Genomic DNA, 22,052 nt, shown 5'->3' on the forward strand with positions numbered 1-22,052 from the left:
GTCAACTTTTTCCCATCTCTAGATCTCTGGGCGCCTGGTATGCTTCAGAGTTCTGACTCCCTGGATCTGCTATGTCCCCACAGACTGCACACTGCTGTCCCTCTTCCCTGAGATTGGGGATCTGGCCAGTCACCTTCCCTGTGGGGGGCCTCAGGCTCTCAGGCCAGCAGGAGGGGCAGGCAGAGGGTGAGGGAAAGGGGAAGGGAAGGAGAAGAAGGAAGAAGAGGAAGCAAGAATTTTTAAAAATGAGAAGGAACGAGCAGGAGGCAGGGGTTGGTCAAAATGAACTCCCCAGGCCAGGGGCCATGTTCTGGGGACTTAGACGGCTAAGAGAGATCTAGGACATGCCCAGCTGGTCAGGAAGGCCTGTCGCCTTCCGGTAGCACCGGGAAAGGACCTGGACTGTGGCTCCCTAAGGCCCAAGGTTCTCCCTTTTCCTCCCGGGGAGACCAGAAGAAGCAGCAGGAGGCACTCCTTCCTTTTGGTCTCCTCTGGCCCTCAGGGCAGCCTCAGCAACCCCTTCTCATTCAGTACTGCTGGATGCTCCCTTGGAGGAGCTCAGGGAGAACAAGGAGGGAGAAGAAGTCAGATGACTCTCTGCATTTGCCCAGGGAGACTCTTAGTTTCTCCTCCCCGCCCCACCTCTCTCCCACAACCATGGGCCTCCCAGTGCCCACCCCCCCGCTGAGGAAGTGCTACCAAAGCCGCCCCAACCCTGCAGGATGCCCCCAGCAATGGAAGGGGGCAGAAAGAGTTGATGACAATGATGAGCATGGGCGTGGGCCTGAGGTTGGGTCAGAGCAGGGCTGCACGGAGATGTGTGTGTGTGTGTGTGTGTGTGTGTGTGGCTGCACAAAAGGGTTGCCTGTCTGGCACTGTAAGGGACAAGAGGGTATGGGAGACACACGAGGAAGATGGCAGGAGAAAAGAGAAAGGGTATAGGCCTAGGAAAGGCAAGAGGGAGGGAGAGGGGCCGTCTAGAGTGCTAGAGGGGGAGGGGCAGGGAAGGGGCAGACACCCAAGGAGAGCCCACCCACCTCCCTCCCCAGGCCTCCCCTCCCCCAACTGCTAGGAAGGAAATTAGGAGGCCACTGCAGATAGGTTTGGGTCATTTCCACATGCTTTATTCCAGCAATCAAAATAATTAAAAACATCTCAAATTATTATACACATACAAAATAGGTACAGAGTCTCTTGCTTCCTCCCACCCCTAGGGGGAAAAACTGCTTTGTGCTTTGGGAAACTGTGCTCTGAAACCCAGTGAGAGAAGACGCGGGACAGACTGAGAGAGAGGCCACGAGAATGGGATGCAGCTCAAGAGGGAGAGAGGGTTTCAGAGGAGGGAGAGGCGGGGAGAGAGAGGCAAGAGGCCTGAGGAGGTGAGAGGCGCCCGGGGGGATGAAGAGAGGGTGGAGAGCGAGTAACATTGGAGGCGGCACTCTCTCCCACATTAAATAGCACCTTTAGAAAATTCACATGAGTCCCCATCCACAAGGAAAAAAAACAAAGAATAAAAAAAGTCTTTGAACAAAAAGGAACATTTGCTGGCCTGAGGGGGGGTGTGTTTCCACTTCCATAGCACCAGTGATTCCCTCCCCACCCCACCCCATCACAGAGATGTAGCACCTTTGATATAAAATGAGGACCCCCTTCCACCCTGCCCCCATCCCGCCCCCACGCAGTTGCCTCGGTGACACACAAAGACATGAACGAGGTAGTCTTTCAGCGATACAATTACACGAGGAGCAGAGTGGTCTCTCCCACCCAGCCAGGTTGCATGGGGGGAATGTCCTGTTTCCCAAATCCGATGTTTCTGCTCTGTCTTGGCCCCTCCTGACTTTCCTCCAAACCCGGTGTTGAAGGGCCAGTGGTCCCCCTGGCATGCTCCCCTCAAAAAACAAAGAGGAAATGTTGCCAGGGCCACAGGGATGCCAGATGGTAAAGCTTCTTTGGTAGTCTGAGGACTCCAGGTCCCCCAGGGTTTGGGGGTTCTGGGTGAAGGGAGTGGGCTGGGAGTGTGGGGGCCATTTGGGTGTTTCAGCATTGCCTTTGGTTGCTGGGCAGACAATGCATTGTTTCCTGTGTCTTTTGGGGAGACTTAGATTTGGGGAGCAGCGGAGGGGAGGCCCTAAGAAGGCATGGAGAAAGGAGCAGAAAGGGCAGTGCTGGGGTGTCATAAGCCCAATGGGCAGAAAAGGACTTACCCCCACGTGGGTCTTCAAGCAAGTGGACCAAGCTTCCTTTTTTTAAAAAGTTATTTATTTATTCTTTTTTTTTTTTGGTAAGGTTGAATGCACTTTTGGTTTTTGGTCATGTTCAGTTGGTCAAAGATAAAAACTAAGTTTGAGAGATGAATGCAAAGGAAAAAAAATCTTTTCCAAAGTCCATGTGAAATTGTCTCCCATTTTTTGGCTTTTGGGGGGTTTCAGTTTGGGTTGTTTGTCTGTTTCCAGAGTCAGGGGCAAGTGGGTTGGGTGGGAGGGAGCCAGGTTGGGGTGGAAGGAGTTTACAGGAAGCAGACAGGGCTAATGTCGATGCCGAATTCCTGGTCTGGGGCGCCAACGTCCAAGGGGGCCACATCGATGATGGGCAAGCGGGAGGTCTTGGTGGTTTTGTATTCGATCACTGTCTTGCCCCAGGCTCCGGTGTGACTCTGGGGTGAAGGGAAGACAATGGGAGAGGGGCGTCACCAAATGGCAGTGAAGGGGTGGTGGGACCGGGCCTGCCGGGAAAGCCAAAGACCAGCACAGGGGCCCTGCTGGACTCACCGTGCAGCCATCGTAGGTGACGCTGTAGGTGAAGCGGCTGTTGCCCTCGGCCCGGATCTCAATCTCGTTGGAGCCCTGGAGGAGCAGGGCCTTCTTGAGGTTGCCAGTCTGCTGGTCCATATAGGCCACGCTGTTCTTGCAGTGGTAGGTGATGTTCTGGGAGGCCTCAGTGGACATGAGGCGCAGGAAAGTCAGCTGGATGGCCACATCGGCAGGATCGGAGCCCTGGCCGCCGTACTCGAACTGTGGGGGTGGCAGAGCGAGGAGTGAATGGCTGTTTGAGCCCCCAGTCCTCGCCTCCCTCCCTGGACTCCTCTGAGGGCACCCCAGAGAACCCCACTTCCAGAGGTGGCATCCGCTACCCCCCAGGCACCCTATGTCTGAGCCAGTATCAAGGTCCCCAGTCTCCTGTCTCCCAGCCCATCACACTTAGCAAGGTCTGGTCCACCCAGGACCTACCCTCAGGCCCTTCTGATCCCTGGGCCAACCCATCTCTATTAAGACTGGCTACAAGGTCCAGCTCACGTACCTGGAATCCACCGGTCATGCTCTCGCCATACCAGACGTGCCTCTTGTCCTTGGGGTTCTTGCTGATGTACCAGTTCTTCTGGGGCACGCTGGGCTGAGTGGGGTACACACAGGTCTCACCGGTCTCCATGTTGCAGAAGACCTTAATGGCATCCAGGTTGCAGCCTTGGTTGGGGTCAATCCAGTATTCTCCTGGGGTGGGGCAAGGTAAGATGGCATCAGGGGATGTATGGTATGATGACCCCTCAGGGCTCAGCCCCATCACGGCAGGAGGGGGAGGCACAGCTGGGCCGGCCCTCACCGCTCTTCCAGTCAGAGTGGCACATCTTGAGGTCACGGCAGGTACGGGCGGGGTTCTTGCGGCTGCCTTCAGGGCTCCGGATGTTCTCGATCTGCTGGCTCAGGCTCTTGAGGGTGGTGTCCACCTCGAGGTCACGGTCACGGACCACATTGGCATCATCAGCCCGATAGTAGCGGCCACCATCGTGAGCCTTCTCTTGAGGTGGCTGGGGCAGGAAGCCTAAGTCGTAGCCGCCGCTTGGAGGACCGGGGGGACCAGGGGGTCCAGGAGGGCCGGGAGGACCCTGTGCAGAGAGGAAGGAGAGTGGGGATTACCGGGGCTCGGTGCTTTCAGGGCTGGGGGGCCATGGGCAGACAGGGTTAGGGGACTTACAGCAGGACCAGCATCACCAGTGCGACCGCGAGGCCCAGGGGGACCGATGGGGCCTGGGAGACCATTGTGTCCATCTTTGCCAGGAGTACCAGCAGAGCCAGGGGGACCCTGCAGGGAGGAAGCTGGTTGGAGAAAGACTTCCGGAAAGCAGGGGCCCACCCCAGCTCTGGCAGAAAAGCCCATCTCCCACTTTGCCTGGCTCAGGCTCCCCAGCCTTATTATAATAAGGCTTATTCCCACGGAAACTTTGTGGGAGGAAGGAGTTGGGGGGGGGTTGGAGGCCAAAGGCTGCGTAAGGCTGCCCACAGACCCCGTTCCTTTCTTTCATCCCCTGCCCCAGACCCTTCTCCAGAGGGGTGAGGGACCCAGGAAGAGCAGATAAACAGAAGATGACTCACGCGGGGACCAGCAGGACCAGAGGCTCCGGAAGGACCTTGCTCACCAGGAGAGCCCTGCAGGAGGGATGGGAAGGCAGTTCAGGCCAAGTGTAGGTCAGATGCGGCCAGCAACATCCCCCTGCCTCCAACCGTGTCATTCTGGAAGTCTAGCCCCAGGGTGTCCATAGGCTGAGACCCCTCCCACGACCCCTCCTGGTGCACTCTTCACCCTCTTAGAAGCTACTTGGAAATGCCCACTGGTCTTCAGACCCCAGTCCCCACAAACGAGGAGAAGGACTGTCCAAAAAGGGAAACTAAGGTAAAGTGTCCTCCCCCCATCACACAGCAGGGCTTGGGGAGATGACGAAAGAAGATACAATGTCAGCTAGGGGCTGGGGAGGGGCTGGGCATACTCACGGGAGGGCCAGGGGGACCCTGGAGACCAGAGAAGCCACGGTGACCCTTAATGCCTCTGTCGCCCTGTTCGCCTGTCTCACCCTTGTCACCACGGGGACCTTGGGGTCCCTAGAAGAGAGATGAGGACAGGCTGTCAGGTGAAAGTTCTGTTAGCACTGAGCAGGGGTACAGTCCCCATCTGGACAAGGGTTCTGAGGATGATGTGAGGGCCAGAGCAGGGCACTTACAGCGGGGCCACGGGCACCAACAGGGCCAACGGGACCAGCAGGACCAGCAGGACCCTGGGGAGAGCAGAGAGAGCATTAGATCCTGGTCGGAGGAGCCCGGCTCAGGGCTGGAACAGCCTGAGCTGCAGGTGAGACCTCCCCTTGGCCAAATTCCTTCACATCTGTTCCTACCACATCCATCCCTCCTGACCCCAGGTGAATCTTCAAGTAGATTTAGGCTTTGTGTAAGCTGGGGAGAGCGCCTGTGAGCAAACCCCATTCCTTGGGGGAAACAGGGTACTGGCTGGGGAGGGGCCTTGAGGCTGAGCTGTGGCTCAATTTTTTTTTTTTCTAATAAACAGTCCAAACTGAGTTTGGAGCAGAGAAACGTTTATGGCAGGGCGAAGCAAAGAGAATGGTGGTGGTGGTGGTGGGGGGGTTCAGGTTCAAAAAACCCAAACTGCTATGGCTCAGTTTTTTCAGGGAGGCCAAGGGCCAGACATCTTGCAAGTCCTCCTTTCTTCCCCTGCCTAGGTGAAGTCAAGTGTCCACCTGCAGATCCCCCGGCAGGTCTGGAGAGTCCCTGGCCTGAGCAGAAGCAGCAAGCCAGGCCCAGCTACTTACAGTCTCACCACGATCACCGCTCTTGCCAGCAGGTCCAACAGGGCCGGGGGCACCGGGAGCGCCAGGAGCACCAGGAGGTCCAGCAGGGCCAGTCTCACCACGCTCACCCTGAGAGGAGAAGGAGGGAAATCCGGTGAGCCCCAGCTGAAGAGGCCCAGTGGGAGCAGCTGTGGGGCTGTGGTCCTGTATGCAGCCGTCTTACCTTGGGGCCAGGAGAACCATCTCGTCCAGGGGATCCTTCAGCACCAGGTGCTCCCTGCAGGGGGCGGGGAGGTGAACATCAGCCAAGGAAAGGGAGCCTCAGGCCAAGGCCCAAATGGTCACAGTGAGGGCACTGGCATGGGGCTGGCAACCACGTACCTCACGTCCAGACTCGCCAGGGGGCCCAGCCAATCCAGGGGGGCCCATGGGACCAGGGGGGCCACGTTCACCACTTGCTCCAGAAGGACCTTGTTTGCCGGGTTCACCCTGAGGGAGAAGAAAGAGTCAGGCCAGAGATGGGGTGGGAGAGGGCCCTATGGTCCCCCACATTTGTCTTTGCTGACCCTACCACCCCCATCCTGCACCCTCCAAGTCCTGCAATGGTCCTGCCCCAAGGAGAGGGGGCACTCACAGAGGGGCCAGGAAGACCAGGGAAGCCTCTTTCTCCTCTCTGACCGGGAAGGCCGACCACACCACGCTGTCCAGCAATACCCTGAGGCCCAGGAGTGCCGGGAGCGCCCTGTAGGGGGAGCAGACAGGAGTGAGATGACTCTCAATGGCCAGGGACGATGCCCCCTACCCTGGACGCCTCTGGAGTGGGCACTTACAGCAGGTCCATCAGCACCAGGGGCTCCTTTCTCACCAGCGGGGCCAGGGGGACCAGGGGGACCGACTTCACCGGGACGCCCAGCGGGGCCAGTCTCACCACGGGGGCCTTTGCTGCCTTCTTTGCCAGCAGGGCCAGGAGGGCCAGGGGGTCCAGCATTTCCCTGGACGGGGAGAATTGGGGATGTCAGAGTCCAGCAGATTCTGGAGCATTCCTGAGGCCTCAGTCAGGCCCACCACACTCTTGACAGCCTGTGTCCCACACCCTCCCAGACCAGTGGAGTCTCCAACACGGACACTTACAGAGGGGCCGGGGGGACCGACTCGGCCAGCAGCACCAGGGAATCCAGTAGCACCCTGGAGAAGAGGACAAAGAAGTGATCAGAGGGGGAACAGCCCCTCACCTGGCCCAGCTGCCCCACCTCCAAACACTGCCTGGGCGGAGCTTCAGCGGAGAGGCAGAGTGCATACTCACAGGGGGACCAGCGCTGCCACGAGCACCTTTGGGTCCGGGAGCACCAACGTTACCCTGGAGGAGAACACAGAGGCATCAAGGCTGGGCCGTCCCTGAGTCCAGCATGCTGGCAGCTTGGGCCTAAACAGTGAGATACTCACAATGGGGCCAGGGGGTCCAGCAGGTCCAGCAGGGCCGGGGGGGCCAGCGTCACCTTTAGCACCAGCATCACCAGGTTCGCCTTTAGCACCAGGTTGGCCATCAGCACCCTGGGGGAGGAGGGAGTGTGGTGAGTGGAGGAGAGGTCTGTGCTCACCCAGGAAGTCTGCCTAGGGGGCACCGGAACTCCAGGCAGGAAGACACTTTCAGTGGGAGACAATCTCCCCTCCACCCGCCTCTAAACTCGGCCAACGCCTCTGTCCTCATCCAGTCACCCAAAGCCCCAGGTCCTAGTCGGAGATGGAAGATGAAAGGGATCTTGGTACTCACAGGGGGGCCAGCGAAGCCAGCAGGGCCAGGGGGACCAGGCTCACCACGGTCACCCTAGAAGAAAAGGAGGCAAATGGGGAGAGGCTCTGATTTAGGGGAAGGCAGGCGGGGATGGACAGGAGGGTGGGGAGGAGGGCCTGAGGAGCACTGCCCAGGGACCAGAGCAAGTGGGAGCTAAGGTGAAGAAGGGACAGAAAGAGGGCTGGGGGCAGGATGGAGAGAAGGGCCAAGTACGGGGCCTCAACCAGATCTTCTGTACTTACGGGGGCGCCACGAGCTCCAGTGGGACCGGCTGGGCCGCTAGGACCAGTTTCACCCTGAAAGGGAGGGACAAGAGGCTCGGGATCAGGGTGCCATGCTGAATACTCCTGCCAGATGACCCCAGCGGAGTCCTCCTCCCTCCTGGTCCCCCCACCGTTGGGTCGCCAAGTTGGAGTGGCACTGCAGAGCAGTGCCCAGGCTCACAAGGGAAGCTGTGTGTTAGGGAAGAAGGTGAGAAGGGGGCCATCTCACCTTGTCACCGGGGGCGCCAGCGGGGCCAGGAGGACCGATGGGACCAGTCAGACCACGGACGCCATCTTTGCCAGGAGCACCATCAGCACCTTTGGGACCAGCATCCCCCTAAAGACATAGGAAAGCCTGAGACTTCTGGCGTGGGGCAAAGAGGTGACCTTCAGCATCCTGCTTGTGTCTGGGACCCCTCCCCAGCTTATGTTTGCCCTGCCCCCCCATGTGCTAAGAACACAAGATCTTTCAGGGGTAAGATGCCTGTGTGGGGATTCCAAGGAAAGACCTGGGCTCCATCCCTGGGTCAGAAAGATCTCCTGGAGAAGGAAATGGAAACCCACTCCAGTATTCTTGCCTGGGAAATCCCACAGATAGAGGAGCCTGGTGAGCTACAGTCCAGGGGTTGGAAAGAATTGGACACAACTGAGCGACTAACACTTTAGGTTAAGAAGCTCCTAAATAAGGGCTCCCTCGTCCAGGAGGCACCCACTACTGCTTGTCGCCATGGTAACACATGGGAAGGGAAGGGCCTGAACTATAGGTAGATGATAGCCAAGAGGCCAGAGAAGAAGGAGGATTAAGAAGAAGAGGAAAAGACTCCAGGGAGCAGAATGAAAGATGCTGAGGGATTTAAAGCAGAGAGAGATGGGAACTACACAAGGCTCAAGGGAGGGGGAGTTCAACTTACTCTGTCACCCTTAGGGCCTGGAAGACCAGCTGCACCTCGTTCACCAGGCATTCCTTGAAGGCCAGGGGCACCCTGGCTACCAGGGGCTCCAGGGGCACCAGCATCACCCTATATGACAACCAGTAAGACTGGAGTGAGGCTCGGGATCTCAGAACTAGGTCTCGCTCACAACTTTGAGCTTCTTCTTAATTTCTCCTAGGCTTGGTTCTGAGGCCAAAGACAGGCACTAGCTAAGAGAAAAGGCTCACAGCCCAGAACTTCAGCCTGCACATGGACCCTACCCTAGTTTTGTCCCGCCACCCCTCCCCAACATCAAGCTGGCTTTGGTCCCAGCCAGGCGGCCCCCACCACTGGAAGGGTGAGACCTGGTCCCCGTGCTGCCCTTACCTTAGCACCATCGTTGCCAGGGGCACCGTTGGCCCCACGGGGACCTGCAGGACCGGGCGGCCCTTGCACACCACGCTCGCCGGGGAAACCTCTCTCTCCCTGGAAGGGAAGGACAGGGTGTGTGATGGTGGCTCCAGAAACAGGCCCAAGTGCAGGGCATCTCTATGATGCAGGAAGAGGCTCTACTTACTCTTGCTCCAGAGGGGCCGGGGGCACCAAGGTCTCCAGGAACACCCTGAGGGGAAGGGAGGGAGAGACAGTGAGCAAAACCCAACTTGGCCCTCCCCACTAGGAAACATTCTTGCCCACCTGGGAGCTAGCCCTTAGGGTCTGTGATTAGAGACCAACCCGTTCTGAGCACTGAACTGAGGTTATCCTTCCTCAGGATGTGTCACCTTCCCTGAACTTGAAGCTGAGGGAAGCCAGAGTATTCCAGCAGCTCTAAAAAAGAAGTCATCCAGACCCCCAGCCATGCAGCCCCTTCCAAATCTTAGCATGCAGGGGTGCAGCTCTGTGCTCCCCTCTGTGCAGCGCCCTTCACAATGGGAAGCTCTTCCTCAAGCCTAAACTTGATCCCTCTAGCTGATGGCTGTGTGCTTAGCTAGGAGGGCTGGACTCTCCCTCTGTATTTCCTGCACTCCCCATCTCTTCAGCCAGCTGTTATACCTTACCTGTTCACCAGGTTTGCCTGCTTCACCAGGAGGACCAGCAGGGCCGGGGAGACCCTGTAGGTGGGAAATAGGGGAGGGAAGAATGGGCTTAGAATCTGGAAGAAGTGTTCCTCACACCCCTCTCCCAATACCTTGACAGTGTGAGACCTCACCTGGAATCCAGGGGAGCCAGCAGGGCCTTGTTCACCTCTCTCACCAGCGGGGCCCTGCATGGAGGGAATGCTGTGGTCATGGGAAGGCCCAGGAGAAGGGAGCAGGGGGCTGTCTCCCCTTTCCTGCCCCACAGCGCCCCCCTCCCTAGGCCTCCCTCTCAGGGACACTCACAGCAGGTCCTGGGGGTCCCTGAGCTCCAGCTTCTCCGTCTTTGCCAGCAGGACCCTAGGGAGAGAATAAAAAAGGGGTTAGAGTGCTGAGGTGGGTGGGCAGCTGAGAAAGAGAGCATAACAGGTAAGGGGCCTGGAGCTGGGGGTCCTGATGCCCTAGGGATGGGCTGGAGTCTCTGTATCCCTTCTGCAGGATATAGGGATGGGACATGAGCAGGAAAGGGACAGGGACCAAAAGGAGATACTTACAACAGCGCCAGGGGGTCCAGGAACACCTCGTTCTCCAGCTTTGCCAGGCTCTCCCTGGGGAAAGAGAGGTAGGGTTGAGGGAGTTGAAATGGGAAACCAGGCCTCCTAGGTCCCTCCTGTTTACTTTGAGTGGCATTTTTAAGGATCTTTTTCATCTGTCAGCTCTGGTCCCTGAGGAAGGCCTCTGCTGGCTTCGACTGCTCCATCTTTTGGCCTCTTCCTGAGCCCTCTCCTCCCAGACAACCTGCCCCTTGGGCTCCTCTCTCACCCTCTTCCCTTTCTCCTCCCCATCGTATGCCTTCGGACACCTGAGCTCCGAAGGGCTTTCATTCCTCTCAAATCTCCTTTTGAGCCTCAGAGAACTCACCAAGATTTGGGGATGACTATCATGTAAAAGGTCCATCGTATCCCCAAGTGTGTGTGGGGTGGGGGGTGGGGGTGGGCAACAATGCTTATTTCCAGGGCTAGAGAAATGGTAGTGAAGCCAAAGGGAGGTCTCTCATTTTATGGAATAGGGAAACTGAGGCCCAGAGGGGGGCAGTAAGTGGCCTGAGGCCACATAGCAAGTCAGTGGCAGAGCTGGGCCCTGACCCTGGACTCTTCCCCCCACGCCCACGCTCACCCCAAGTGTGTATGTCCTTGTGACACACCTCCCTGAATACTTACAGCAGCACCTTTAGGTCCAGGGAAACCCATCACACCAGCCTGGCCACGGGCACCGGGAGGGCCTGGGGGTCCAGGGCGGCCATCTTGACCAGCAGGACCCTGGGGATGGAAGGTACACAAGCAGAGGTGAGGACAGAGGGTGAGCAGTCAGGAGGCTGACAGGGGCTTGGAGGAGTGATACTTACAGGGGGGCCAGTTTTGCCATCAGGACCAGGGCTGCCAGGGCTTCCAGTCAGACCCTAAGGGGGAGGCAGAGAGGTGTGAGTGGAGTGGAGGATACAGGTGGTGGGAGACGGGGAGGAGGAAGGTGTAGGCTGGGTGGAGGACATTGCAGAAGGCGGATCTGTGGTCCTGCTCCAGGGCCCACATAGGATGGGCAGAGTGCTGGAGTCTCACCTTGGCACCGGGCAGACCAGCTTCACCGGGGCGACCAGCTTCACCAGGAGAACCTTTGGGGCCAGCAGGGCCAGGAGCACCGCGTTCACCAGCAGGACCCTGGTTGGGGGAGCCACAGCAACAATTAGGGTCTCAAGTCTGGGCCACTTCATCATGGGCTGGCATCTTCCTCCTCCTGGGCCATGGGGGTGGGTGCTGTGAGGGGCACTGGTGGTGGTGGGAAGGTCAAGGTGAGCTGAGTGTGATGAGGTTGGCAGCCACAGTGTGGGCACTGATGGACTGGGTGGTGGGGGTGGGAAGGGGGCTGACTACATCTGGGAGAGGAAGGTAACGCCCGGGGAGCGGCAGGGTCAGGCTCCCAGTCGTGATGAGAGGTTACCTTGGGGCCTGCAACGCCATCGGCACCAGGGAAACCGCGGCTACCAGGTCCACCCTGTGGGAAGAGAGGAGGTCAGTGAGCTCAGACACGTGGGCACCAAGTCGGCACTGGGGTGAAGAAGGGGGCACGTACACGCTCGCCAGGGGGTCCAGGCAGGCCAGCAGGTCCAGGTTCACCGCGGGCTCCTCGCTTTCCTTCTTCCCCAGCGGGGCCAGGGGGCCCTTGAATACCAGTGGGACCCTGGAGAGGGCAGAGAGGAGGGGGCAGCCCGCAGTGAGGGGCTGTTCTGGTGCCAGTTCCAGAGTTGGCTTGAGGCTGGGTCTCCAGCACCTGGGTCTCCCTTTCCTCCCGGGACCACCCCCAGGGGCTTCCGGGGTAGACAGACGGAGCTGCGAAGGGACTTACGGGTTCTCCCTTGGCACCAGTGTCTCCTTTGTTGCCAGGAGCACCAGGTTCACCCTGAGTAAGGGGGAGAAGAAGATGAGTGGAGAATGGGTACAGTCCTCAGTTGGCCTGGACCATCATGCTTTCCAGACAAGGGCCTCAGATCCAGTGTAGGAGGTGGGACAGAAGAGAGACTGTGGTACTTACGCTGTTACCCTTGGGACCAGGGGGGCCGCTGGGGCCCTGGGGTCCAGAGGGGCCTCGGGCACCGGGGAAGCCAGGAGCACCAGCAATACCAGGAGCGCCCTGAGGGAGGCAGGACAAGTTGAGCCCAGGAGAGGAGGGCACAGGGCAGGTGGAAGGTGGGTACCAGGGGCAGCTCTGAAACCTGCAGGATACTTACATTGGCACCTTTAGCACCAGGCTGTCCATCAGCACCAGGGTTGCCCTGTAACACAGAGGGAGGTGTGTGAGTGAAAGGCAAGGACTCTGAGTTAGGGAGGGGCATGGGAGCACTGAGCAAGTGATACTTACAGCAGGGCCAGCAGCACCAGCAGGGCCAGGGGGGCCAGGCTCACCACGTACACCCTGGGGACCTTCAGAACCTCGGGGTCCTTGGGGACCAGCTTCACCCTGAATTGGAAGAAAGGATATGCCAGAAGTCACCCTGGGAACCCAACCTCACTTCCAGATGGCAAGGAGTGAAGGGCCAGGACAGGAGACTAAGAGTCATGACTCCAAGATCAGAGAAGGACAAAGATGTTGGGGACTAGGCTTCTCTCTTGATTCTGGGTCCTTCTGGTTTCGGGAGCAAGGAGATGCCCACCCCTTGGCCCATGGGATCTCTGCTCATTGGAGGGCGGGGGTCTCACCTTAGCACCCACAGCACCAGGGAAACCAGGGGGACCAGCGGGGCCAGTGGGACCCTGTGAATAAAAGGGCAATGTTAGCAAGAAGGAAGATAGCAGCTGCAAGTCACATCCTGGGACAGAAGAGGTCCTGGGGTTGAGACCTGGCCCTGATGTCAGCCACAAGAGCTGACACTGAGACCCCTCCCCAGTCCCAGGCACTGAGGTCTAGAGGCTGTACTCACAGGGGGTCCAGCAGCACCAGTAGCACCATCATTTCCTCGAGCACCCTGCGGAAGAGTAGGAGAAGTCCCGGTTACAGGCACTGAGCACTGGTCAGTCCCTTTAGCTCCTAAGGAACGCTTTCCAGAGCTCTGGGTTCCCCAAAGGGCCAGGAGTACTTACAGCAGAGCCAGGGGCTCCAGGGCGACCTCTCTCACCAGGCAGACCACGGGGGCCCTGATAACAAAACCAAGAGAAGCCAAGTGAGATGGAAGACACCCCCTTCTCCCCAAGCCCCCATCTTGCTCCTACACCCTGCTCCCTCCCTTCCTTCTAGAACTGGACACACTCACCATCTGACCAGGAGCTCCATTTTCACCAGGGCTACCAGGCTCACCCTACAGAGCAGAGAATGGAGTGAGGAATCTGTTCTTGGTGGGACTGTGGAGGAGGTGAACGACCATGACCATCACACAGCATCTTACCTTGGGGCCAGCAGGACCAGCATCTCCCTTGGCACCATCCAAACCACTGAAACCCTAAGATAGGAGGGAGGGCCAAAGTGAGACCCTGTGGATACTGTGGACCACCTTGACACCCGCCCAGCCCAGAGAAGGAGCCTCAGGAGGTCATCACATCTATCCCCCTGTGTTTGAGTTAGACTAAACCCCAACTAACCCAAGATCTCCCTCCCTCCCTTTATTGGGATTTCTTTCCCAATGAAGGGAAGTTCTCTTGGACATTTACAGTCTGTCCCTTGGGACTTCTTATGTAGCTACCACCCACCACGACGCATGCCAGGATCCTTTGGGGGAAAGGACTAGAATATGACACTGGGACTTTGGGAACTTAGATGATACAAAGGAGACTCACTCTGTGTCCCTTCATTCCAGGGAGGCCAGCTGTTCCAGGCAATCCCCGAGCACCCTGGAGAGAAAAGAAAGAGACAAAGGCAGGGCCGTTAGAGGACTCCACTGTGGACACAGCTCCCAAATGAAGCCCCAAAGCAGCAAAGCCTGGAGGCAGCCACACCATCCTGCTCACCTGAGGTCCGGGAGGCCCGCGCTCACCAGGACGACCAGGCTTTCCAGCTTCACCCTGAGAGAAAAAGAAAAGGCCATTGTGCCCATGCCCCTAGGGTTGAAAAAGCATGGCAGGCTTGGGTCTTCTTGGGATTGTTGAGGGTCAGGCTTCGGGACCCAAAATCTTATCTCAGTTTAAATGTACTATGAAACACTCACTTGGTGAATTTTGCCTCCCTCCAAAGAATTTCTGTTTATTCTGTCACCAGCATCTTAATCTCACCACATGGAATGCAAACCTGAGGTTACACCTAGGGAAGCCATTCACAGCAAGGATGGAGTTGGGGACTGCTTAAGGTGACCGAGGTGAGGGGAGGGACAGCCATGTCTGTTAGGAAGATGAGGAAACATCCCAAGAAGCTCCCTATTCAAGGGCAGCCCCATATGTCAGGGAGAACATGTCCTCTTTCTCTGCGTGTCACTCCCAACGGTGGTGGAGGCACTAGGGTAGAGATTGCTGGAGCCTACCCATGGAGAGGTGGTTGGAGTCAGATGGTATCTCCTCACCAGGGCTACTTACATCATCTCCGTTCTTGCCAGGGGGGCCAGGGGGACCACGTGGACCCATGGGACCCTAGAGGTGACAGGAAGAGAGGATGTTAGAACGACCAGGATAAGGAGAAAAGAAGGGGAAGGCTAGGATTGGAAGAAGGAGGTAAGAAAGACCCTAGATGGTGGTCCTTCAATAGGAGAATCCATATATTTGTAGAGGGGGTGTATATTTGCATAGAGAATACAAATCAGGGGCCACTTACTGAGGCTCCAGGCTCGCCAGGCTCACCAGGGGGACCTTGGAAACCTTGAGGACCCTAGAGGACAAGGAGAGAGGGGTAGGGTTAGAAGGGCAGGTCCTTGCCAACATGTCCCCCATCTCACCAAGAGATCTCTGAGTACTTTCCTTGCCCTCATGCCAATCCTCCCTCTAAAGCCCAAAGCCCAAAGGGGTTTAGACATCCTGGATACTCACAGGTGCGCCAGGAGGGCCAGGGAGACCACGAGGACCAGAAGGACCCTATGGAAGGAAAAGAAAGAGAGGACATAGTGAAGCCTCGGTAGTAAAATTTATCTCCCATGGTTCCTGTTCGGACCACCCAGCTGCCTCATGTACTCTCTGGATTCTGAGGTCCCAAAGGTCATCTTGACCTCCCAAGTTATCTGTGCCACCCTATGCGCCTTCACTGGCCCGTCTGCTCTTTTTCTGTCCTCTACATCGTCTGCTGATGACTCACCATGGGACCAGGCACGGAAATTCCTGCTGATTTCTCATCATAGCCATAAGACAACTGGGGAGCAAAGTTCTAGAAGAGAGAGTGCAGAGAAAACAGGGTCAGGGTAGTGAATTGAAAGGCAGAAGATATCACCAGTAATGGGACACAATGATATCACATTCTCTATGCAGGACAACAACATGACCTGTGGCATAGTCTTGCCCAAAACGTATCACTGGAATCTAATCAGGAAGATACATCCAACAAACCCAATTTAAGAGACAGTCTACAAAACAGCTGGCTTTTGCAAAACAGTTCAGTGTTATGAAAGACAAGGAAAGTCTGAGGAATGTTCCAGGTGAAAGGAAATTAAAGAGACATGATAATTAAATGCAATTCATAACCCTGGATTGGATCTTGAATCAGGGGGGAAAAAATGGTGTAAAGGACATTATGGAAAACATTGGTGAAGTTTAAATATGGACTGCATAGTAGATAATAGTATCACGTCAATGTTAAGTTTCTAAAATGTAATCATTATGTAATGCTCATGTAAGAGAATGGTCTAGCTCTCAGAAAATACACACTAAAGTATTTAGGAGCAAAGGGAAACAATACCAGCAAATTACTCTCAGATGGTTCAGAGAAAAACCCCCGATAATTTTAGGTATACATAGAGACTGATAAAGCAACTGTGACAAATTGTGAACGATATATGAAAGTTCTTTGCATTATTCTTGCAACTCTTCTCCCTTTTTCCCCCTATAAGTTTGAAATTATTTCAAAATATAAAGTATGCCATCTGCCAAAACAAAACAAAACCCAGCAAACGAAAACACCGGCGGGGGTGGGGGTAGGGGCAGAGGTGGCTCCTAAGGCCTTCTACAGAAGCCTCGACTCTCCACTTACTCCTCCGAGGCCAGGGGGTCCGGGAGGTCCGGGGGGTCCAGGGGGTCCGGGAAGTCCAGGTTGTCCAGGGATGCCATCTCGGCCAGGGGGGCCGGCGGGTCCCTGCAGCGGGAGAGGGCGGGCCTGGTGAGCGCAGGCCGGGAGCCACGCCCACTTCCCTCCCCCGACAGCCGCGAGAGGGCGCCGCTTACCCTTGGGCCTCGGGGGCCAGTGTCTCCTTTGGGTCCCTATGGGGTTGGAAGAGAAACAAAAGGAACCGGGTTAGAGAAGAACCATGACGAGTCCTGGGGGGCGGGGTGTGGCGAAGGTCGATGGCAAAGGGGCAGAAGATTACCTCGACTCCAGTGGTTTCTTGGTCCGTGGGTGATTCTGGGGGGGTGGGGAGAGACGTGACTTAGAGGCAAGGTTTGCTCCAGGTGCTCCCAGAGACAGCGGCCTCCCCTGACAGGGGCTAAGGAGCGTCCCCCCTTATCTCCCCCAGCCCCTGCCCGGCGCCCGCCCGGCCCGCCCCGGCCCAGGCCCCGAGCTATATATACCCTGGCCTTCGGGGCAGACGGGGCAGCATTCGTCCGTGGGGACTTTGGCGTTAGGACAGTCCTTAAGTTCGTCGCAGATCACGTCATCACACAGCACGTTGCCGTTGTCGCAGACACAGATCTGGCAGGGCACGGGTTTCCACACGTCTCGGTCATGGTACCTGAGGCCGTTCTGTACGCAGGTGACTGGTGGGACTGGAGCAAGACAGGGAGATGGGGGCTGTCAGCGGCGCGCGAGTCCTCCACCTCGGGGCTCCAGGCACCCCAACCCCACCGTCCCTTCCCTTCGGTCTTAGAGGCACATTTAGATTTTCCATTTCCCGCCTTTGCATTTTTTGTCCTTTTGTTTTTCCTTTCCTCAAATCCCTAAAAGCTCATCTGCTCCTCATCAGAGCCAGTGACAGCGCCGAGGCGCCTGGCCAGGGCAGCTATAACTCTTTCCAGTTCTCAGGAATTTAAACAAAGCTTTAGGCCGGGGTCGCTTCCAACTGTAACCTCAGTCCATTGGCGCTGAAGCCAAGTGAAATAAAAAGCCATTGGGTGGGGGTGGGGGTGGGAGATGGAGAAGTGGGAAGAGAGGGGCCCCATCCCGAGGGCAGGCTTGTGGGGCGTGACCTTGGTTGGAGACTTCAGAGGAAAATGGGAGGAGAGATGGGAGGTTCAACCCAGATTCCGCCCCATTCCCGGGGCAGGTGGGATGGCGTGGGCGGGGCTAAGAGGATGGGGTGGGGCTGATTGGCGTGAGATCCCGCCCAGAGACTTGAAATGTACGGTAAAAATAGGGTACGCCCTAACCTCCGGCGCCCAGACGTCTCAAAAGGCCTCGCTCAGGGACAATCCCCGTTTCCCAAAGCCAGCCAGTGCTCTGGGTCACTTCTTAGTCAAAGAACCAGAAAGTCCGCAACAGTAAGTGGTTAGTTAACCACGCCCACCGCAGATCGTCTACCCAGACAGCCACTAGGTGGCGGGGCAACACTAAACAATTTCCCTAAACTACCTATTTCTTTTAGAGATGGTCTATCCCATCTCCAGCTTTATTTTCCAGATCTAGAGGTGGGGTCCACACCCAGCAACAATCCCGGTCTTCCCGCTCCAGCTCCTGCGCGGGGAAGCGCTGGATAAGGACGCGCACTGCCCAGTGTAGATCAGCAGAGGGCGCAAAGACCCTGCGTGGCCAAGTCCGCGCCAAAGTTTCTCATCATTCAACCCGCCCACTCTCTGCGCCCCCTCCCCCCTCAGTCCAAGACCTCCGCGGCCCCAGGAACACTGCTAGCCCGCAGAGAGGGCAAACAGTCTTTCCTGATGAATCATCCCATAGCCTTCCTGATCACTGTTACATCTTGGGCTCCAAATTCCCGACTCGGCGCCTCCATCCCATCTTCGACGTACTTTCCCCCAAACCGGTGCCCAGACCCTATTTCTCCCGCTGTACTTCACAGTGCGCGCTCAGAACTCCTCCTGCGCCAATTCGTGCCGTGCAGCATCCTCCCCTCTCACTCCTGGGGGGCCTTCATCAACACCCCGTCGCAGAGAGGCCACCGAGGAAGAGCCCTCACCATCTTCCTTCCATCCCTGAGCCTCCGGAGCATCCCGAGTCTCAGTTTAAGTCGCAGACCCCCGGGACCGAACGCAGGGCAGGATAGCAAGCAGCCCTAGACTCCCAAAAGTTTGGGACTTACTGTCTTCTTCTTGGCCTTCTTCTTGGCCCTCCTCTTGGCCGTGCGTCAGGAGGGCGGTGGCCGCTAAGAGGAGCAGGAGCCGGAGGTCCACAAAGCTGAACATGTCTAGACCCTAGACATGTAGACTCTTTGCGGCTGGGGTGGGGGTTAGCGTCCGCTCATGCGTGGCCTCACACTCCGCGTGCCTCCTGCTCCGACCCCGAGGAGAAACTCCCGTCTGCTCCGACCACCGGCCCGGGCCCCTTTTATACCATCCTGATGGAGAGCGGGGAGGAACCCTGCCCCCGGGAGAGGGGGAGCCGGCTGCCCGTCCCCCAGCCAATCAGAGTTGCCTGGCCCGGCCCCCAATTTGGGAGTCGGAACCGAGAGGGGGAGGAGGAGGGAAGGAAAGGGAGTCCACCGCACATCTCCCCCCTTCGTAGCTCTGCCTCCCCAGCCCCCCAGTTCAGTCTGGGCCAGAGATGCTGCCGCTGGGGTGCGGCTAGGTCCTCAATATACTGTCGGCTAAATAGTGGGCAGGGGCGCCTCTTCGGCTTTCTTTCTAGGACCCCCAGTCTCAGGGAGGGGACTGGAATTGGGGAGCTGGTTAGGGAGGCTTTCAAAGATGGAAAGATTCGGGGTGATTGGGAGAGGGTCCTGCTTGCCATGCCTTGTTCGCCCTCCTGACATCCAGAGCAAGAGCTCAGGGATGGGTATGGAGAGGCAGCTGGGGACCACTTTAAAGCAGGAGAACCAGAGAATTTAAAAAGATGTGCCTGTTTAAGGGTGTCTTCTGGTGTGGCTGGGGTATGGAACGTAGGAATATTTGGGGAACAAGACAGATTCATTTATAGATGTTAAGAATCAGACCCTTAGGGTGGGTTTTTGTTTTGAGGATGTCAATTCTGCTACGCCTGAGGCTCCAGGATAGACTCAAATGCTCTCCCCTAAACCCTAGCATGCTTGAAAGAGATGGGGTGAGGAGGAGTGCTGAGGCACTGGGTGAAAAATTTGAGTATGCGGTCTCTCCAGAAGAAAGCTTTGGTGTTGAGTGATGGGGCAGCAGGGTGGTGGTGGGAAATTGATAGGATTTTTCCACCCCAGGGGCAGTAAGTTTGCATAGAAGGGCCGTGGTCACTGGTGACTTAGAAAAGGGTCTTGTGTTAGGGTCTGTCGCGGCCATAGCCACGGCCTGTTTAGACACCCTTCTACCCAGCACAGTCAAACTGGAGAGAACTGTATTGGAGAGCACTTGACAAGAGACAGGGTGCTCCTTCTGGAGGCTGCATAAAGCTCTGTCTCTGTACCTGGATTCAGGGTTGGGGACATATGGGAGAATTGGGGTGTCTGAGGGAAGGCTTGCCTTGGAGGTCTGAGGTGGAATTACAGGTGAGTGACATTATTTTAGAAGATGTTTCCCTCGCCTCACCTCTTTCCTGGAAACCCAGGGCATTCATTGCTCTTTGTCCCTGGAACCAGGAGAGAATCTACACCCTGAAAAGCAATGGAGACCCCAAGAACAACAGGCTATATTAGGAGATGACTCTAGAAGCCAGCGTCCTGCCTTCTCTATGTCCCAACCTCCCACCAGTGCCCTACCTCAACTTCAATCTATCCAGGTTGCTGATCCTGCCAAAATCTGAGAAGTCAAAGAGGGTCCCTTTGCAGTGCCCCGTCAACTCCAATCCCGGCAGCTCCCCACCCCCATCACTCCAGGGCTGCAAACGTGGAAGCGGGGAGTCCCGCCTCCCCCAAACCATCCAAGATTCCATTGCCTCCCCCCCTCCCCGCCCCTCTCCACGCCCTCCCCCAGCTGGTTTTGTGCAACGAAGGCAAAGGAAAAAAAAGACCAAGAGAACAGAAAGGGAGGGAGCCACGTAGGCTGGCCGGCTGGCCGTGGGCAGCCAGGATGAGCGGTGCGGGTGGGGCAGCAGAGGGAGACTGCAGGGGCTATAATTAAAGGGAAAATATAGAGTTTCCAGAGAGGCAGGGCTGGAGACAGCAATGGAGGGATGGGCTTTCATCAATTATCCCCACCATGTGGCAGCAACTTGTGGCCCAGGATCTGCCCCCATCATGCCAGCTACTGCAGGGCAGGGCTGGGGGCTGAGGTGCTGAGATGGCAGTTCCTGCCCCCTCCAGCGTGGCTCAGGGACAAGGAGCACCCCCTCCCTAACAGGAGAAATGAGGAGTCCTGCCCCTCAGAGTGGTCACCCCTCTGGAGTTGTTGTTTGGGGCGGAGAGTTACAGGCTGGAAGTGAGAGTTGCTGTGACCTTCCACCTCCCTGCTTGCTGAGTTTTTGCAGCCAGAAGGACTCCTACCTACAGTTCCCTCCCCACTTGGTCCCTATTCAGGCCGGCCCTCGACCACCTTACAGGAGAGATTAAGACTCAGAGAAGTGGGTTGGGAGTTGCTATATCACAAGCCTGGGGTTCTGAAGAATATTTAGGGAACCTCAGGATTGGGGGTGGGTTTTGTGAGTATGATGTGTGACAGCCACCGCTCCAATGTCCAGTTTCAGACCTCCATCCCAGGGGTTGCAGGCAGAAGTTTCCCAAGCATCCTTTACACGTGGCAGAGAGCTGAGGCCCAGGGCCTCCTCTGCCACTTTTCAACTTGAAACGCTTGGCGGGCGCCCAGCCCGAAGATGTGTCTCTAATTTCTGCAGCATGACAATGAGAGGAAGAATGTACTTGGGGTCTCCTCCCAGCCTGCCTGGGCCTCCTTGGCCAGAACTGAGGGCTTGAGTCTTGGTGGGGGGGAGGACGGAGGGAGGGAGCTGAGGCCGGAGAGGGGAGGAGACGCCACCTCATCTTTAGGAAACTCTGAAGCTCTGGCTTCTTGTGGAATGTAAGACTTTGTCTGGCATTTGGAGTGGGGGGGGGAGCAAAAGCCAAAATCTCCTCCCCCCCCCGACCCCTTAGAAATGGTAAAGTCATCAGCAGTCAGGGAAAAAAAATTCCTCAAGAAGAAAAACAGAAGGAGAAAGTGCTGAGCTCTGAGTTCGCTCCCTTTCCAAATTTCCTCAAGTGCCCTTCCTCAGTGTGCCTGTGCTCCCCAGCCCCCCTCCTCCCGAGGAGCCCCTCAAGCCCTGGTCTGGACTGATGGTGTGGGCTAAAAGAGAAAAGGCAGCCCAGGTGCTGGTGGACTTGGTGGGCAGGTTGGTCAGCCATTTCCAGCTACCTGGTCCCCTGCTGAGGTTTTGTTGCCCTCCTTCCCTGATCTGACCTTCCAGAATGCTCTTCTGCCCCAGACTGGTGATGAAGAGAAGGTTCCTGGCAAAGGGGTTGAGGATAGAGGAAGGGAAGAGGTCTAAGAGTGAGGCTGCAGTGAAGACCTTGGTCTTCGTGGGTTCCCATCATGGGTTCCCATCATGTTCCCAACAGGGTTCCTGTTGAGGATCCCTGCAGTCAGAGCTGGGAAGAGATCCCAGGAGTGGAGGAATCCCTCTTCTTGCCTTTCTCCAGCATCATACTGTCTGGGTCCTTTGGTCCTTAGCAACCAGGCACAGCTCTGCTCTTTCCACGCCTCAGCCTCAACCCAAGTCCCTGGGTCTGAGATTTCCTTTCATCTCTTCATCTTTTCCAGGTTTAGA

General features: G+C 56.9%; 1 protein-coding gene across 3 annotated transcripts; it reads right to left on the bottom strand.

The window, feature by feature from the left end:
• Positions 1 to 1,102: 1,102 nt before the first annotated feature.
• COL1A1 (collagen type I alpha 1 chain) lies at positions 1,103 to 18,698 on the bottom strand. Of its 3 annotated transcripts, none has more exons than XM_081581271.1 (51): positions 18,478 to 18,698; positions 16,799 to 16,984; positions 16,597 to 16,631; positions 16,454 to 16,489; positions 16,263 to 16,364; positions 15,375 to 15,443; positions 15,113 to 15,157; positions 14,901 to 14,954; positions 14,666 to 14,719; positions 14,108 to 14,161; positions 13,937 to 13,990; positions 13,549 to 13,602; positions 13,417 to 13,461; positions 13,247 to 13,300; positions 13,087 to 13,131; positions 12,866 to 12,919; positions 12,528 to 12,626; positions 12,397 to 12,441; positions 12,201 to 12,299; positions 12,015 to 12,068; positions 11,742 to 11,849; positions 11,610 to 11,663; positions 11,231 to 11,329; positions 11,020 to 11,073; positions 10,835 to 10,933; positions 10,169 to 10,222; positions 9,921 to 9,974; positions 9,749 to 9,802; positions 9,597 to 9,650; positions 9,116 to 9,160; positions 8,926 to 9,024; positions 8,539 to 8,646; positions 7,857 to 7,964; positions 7,607 to 7,660; positions 7,344 to 7,397; positions 7,016 to 7,123; positions 6,876 to 6,929; positions 6,704 to 6,757; positions 6,403 to 6,564; positions 6,207 to 6,314; positions 5,954 to 6,061; positions 5,796 to 5,849; positions 5,594 to 5,701; positions 4,991 to 5,044; positions 4,764 to 4,871; positions 4,368 to 4,421; positions 3,970 to 4,077; positions 3,598 to 3,880; positions 3,298 to 3,488; positions 2,769 to 3,011; positions 1,103 to 2,653 (listed from the first exon to the last, which is right to left on the bottom strand). In XM_081581271.1, exons 1-51 carry the CDS (start codon positions 18,578 to 18,580, stop codon positions 2,507 to 2,509), a joined length of 4,383 nt encoding a protein of 1,460 aa, XP_081437397.1. In that variant the 5' UTR covers positions 18,581 to 18,698; the 3' UTR covers positions 1,103 to 2,506. The 3 variants fall into 3 exon arrangements, with proteins under 3 accessions (XP_081437397.1, XP_081437396.1, XP_081437398.1); XM_081581270.1 differs by having other exon boundaries at positions 16,799 to 16,993; XM_081581272.1 differs by lacking the exon at positions 16,454 to 16,489 and having other exon boundaries at positions 16,263 to 16,385; positions 16,799 to 16,993.
• Positions 18,699 to 22,052: the final 3,354 nt, after the last annotated feature.

Source organism: Giraffa tippelskirchi, chromosome 3 (assembly GCF_054371585.1).
Source record: "Giraffa tippelskirchi isolate mGirTip1 chromosome 3, T2T-mGirTip1v1.2.pri, whole genome shotgun sequence".
NCBI lineage: Eukaryota > Metazoa > Chordata > Mammalia > Artiodactyla > Giraffidae > Giraffa > Giraffa tippelskirchi.